Here is a 2,303-nt window from a genome sequence, read left to right on the forward strand (position 1 = left end):
TTGATTTGTGACTCATTCATCATTCATTTTTGTCATCATCTTCACCCTCTACATCAGCAACTCATTAACCCACCCGAGATCAGGGCCATTTATGTCAGCAGCAACAACCTTATTATCATTATTATTATTATTGCTGAAAATTTTGCTGTTCGAATACTTAACATTGGAGCTTGTCGGTGTCTGAGTTGAAGGTGAAAGAATAAACTGTTGCTGCTGATCTTCACAGAAGAAAGAAGAAACCGAAGGCGAAACAATGAACTGTTTCTGATCCTCACAATTGAGAGAAACATCAAGCCAAGGCAGGTTCAGGTTTGGTGCTTTGGAAGCAGAAACAGGGGAACCCTCACCGAATTTCAAACCCTCCAAAGAACTCATAAGCTCAGTGAGAACGTCTTTGTAGCTCACCACCCCATGATGATGATGATGATTCACACTACAACATGATGCACCGTAGCGAGAAATGGTGGAAACCCGTTTCGATGCCGGAGAAAGAGGCGGCGAGGCAGATGACGACGGCGACAGCGGCGGAGAAAAGTTGTGGGACATGTTGTAAAGCGTGGAAGTTGGCGAAGCAGAAGCACAATGACAACAGAACACACAACAGCTATTGTTTGATCCCGAAGCAGGGTTCAAGAACTTGTTGCTCTTCTTGCATGTGATGTTGTTGTTTGAACAATCAGTGTTGGAATTTAATGACAAAATTCTGAGCTGGCGAGGGGTGTGCGCGAAGAAGCACACCTTTCGCTTGCAGTTTTTTCCGTCTTTGCATGCTTCTGTTCTGTACCTGGTAGGGTGCAGCCAGCACTCGAATACACCGTGAGAGTATTCGCAGCCGTCGCCGCGGCTGCATCCTCCGCGGCGGTACTCGGGACACACGGTACCCGAGTAATGATATCGTCGCGGGTCGCGGCGACGGGCTTTTTCTCCCGGATGTGCGAAAGGACAGTCTGTCCAGTCGTGGCTTCGGCTGCGAGTACACCGGCGGACCTTAAACTCATACATCCGAAAGTGGTCGGATGAGTACGGGTCATCGGAGTCCGAGTCGGCGAGATTGTTGTAAGGGAGGAATTTCTGCAGGATGGTCTCATCAGAGTACATGTCGACAGCAGCGCCATCATGTGTGGCAGCGGCGGCCCGGCGAGTAAGGAGTTTCCTTGGTGGGATGTCAATTTCTCTTAGGGATTTTTTTGGGGAAAGGAGTTGGTGAGAAGAATGAAACTTGTGTTGCTGATCAGCACATACACTGCTCATTTTGGCAACCTTGTGTGTGTGTTTTTGTAAAATGATAACAAAGAGTGAAAAATAAGAATAGTAACAATGAGAAAGAAAGAGTATATGAAAATGGTGACTATGTTATTGTGGAGGGAAAAACGGGGTGAGTTATATAGGGGGTTGAGGAGAGAGAGAGAGAGAAAGAATAGAGTGTGAGATGAGAAAGAAATGGTGACAAGGATAGGTTATAGGAATGGGTGAGGAGATGCGTGGCTGCATAGCATTTGAGATGAGCATGCAAAAGAGGGTATGTGGCAGTTTGATAATTCATATGGGGCAGGATTTTTGGCTATGTGTAATTGTCCTACAAGCTCTCTGTTAGAAATATCTGCGAGGTTTTGGATCTCATTTTTGGGTGATGTTTGCACCACAGGTAGCATGAAAATTCTAGATCACGTTAGGTTTACCCAAGAGGGCTCCATGTAATGGCACTTTCTTCAATTTGGCTACAAATTCTATAGTCAGTTTCATTGTATTTTGTTTTGCTTTATCCTTTTTTTCTTTCTCCTTCTTGACTCAAAAGTAGTGTTCAATAAAATATTTGACCGATTGTCCCTCTTTAAAAAAGTTTGGGAATTATCTTCCCTTCTGAGTTTTAGAATTATTATAATATATATAATAAAACCATTGTTATGAGTCTGAAAAAATAACTATAAGGTTAAGAAAAATAATATTCTCTTGTCCATAAAATAATGGTTAATCAACTACTGAAGCAGTGAGGTGGTTGAACCTCAAGTAAGATGTGATAATATATATAAGGGCTCGTTTGGATGAGCTTTTGAAAAAAAGGACTTTTTATAAATTACTTTTTTTAAAAGAACTTTTTTTTAAAGTTAAAATTATTTTGCGTTTGGATACAATATTTAAAAAGTGCTTTTAAGTAAAAATGTTATTTGGATGGTAAAATAAAAAACAACTTTTAAATGTAAATGACTATTATGCCCCTTTCTTTTCTTTCTTTTTTCGCTTTAGCTGCCATTTATCTTGCCATGAACTTCACACTTTGCTGCACATGATTAGATTCTAACCTT

The 2,303-nt window shown here is 41.3% G+C and overlaps 1 protein-coding gene across 1 annotated transcript; it reads right to left on the reverse strand.

Moving 5' to 3' along the window:
- Window positions 1-1,322, reverse strand: LOC133311208 (zinc finger CCCH domain-containing protein 2-like). The gene has a single exon (XM_061512223.1). It carries the CDS (start codon window positions 1,249-1,251, stop codon window positions 49-51), a length of 1,203 nt encoding a protein of 400 aa, XP_061368207.1. The 5' UTR covers window positions 1,252-1,322; the 3' UTR covers window positions 1-48.
- Between the last annotated feature and the right edge of the window lie 981 nt (window positions 1,323-2,303).

The sequence above is a fragment of the Gastrolobium bilobum genome, unplaced genomic scaffold (genome assembly GCF_033153095.1).
Source record: "Gastrolobium bilobum isolate Gb01-03AN ecotype WA unplaced genomic scaffold, APGP_CSIRO_Gbil_v1 utg8591, whole genome shotgun sequence".
NCBI lineage: Eukaryota > Viridiplantae > Streptophyta > Magnoliopsida > Fabales > Fabaceae > Gastrolobium > Gastrolobium bilobum.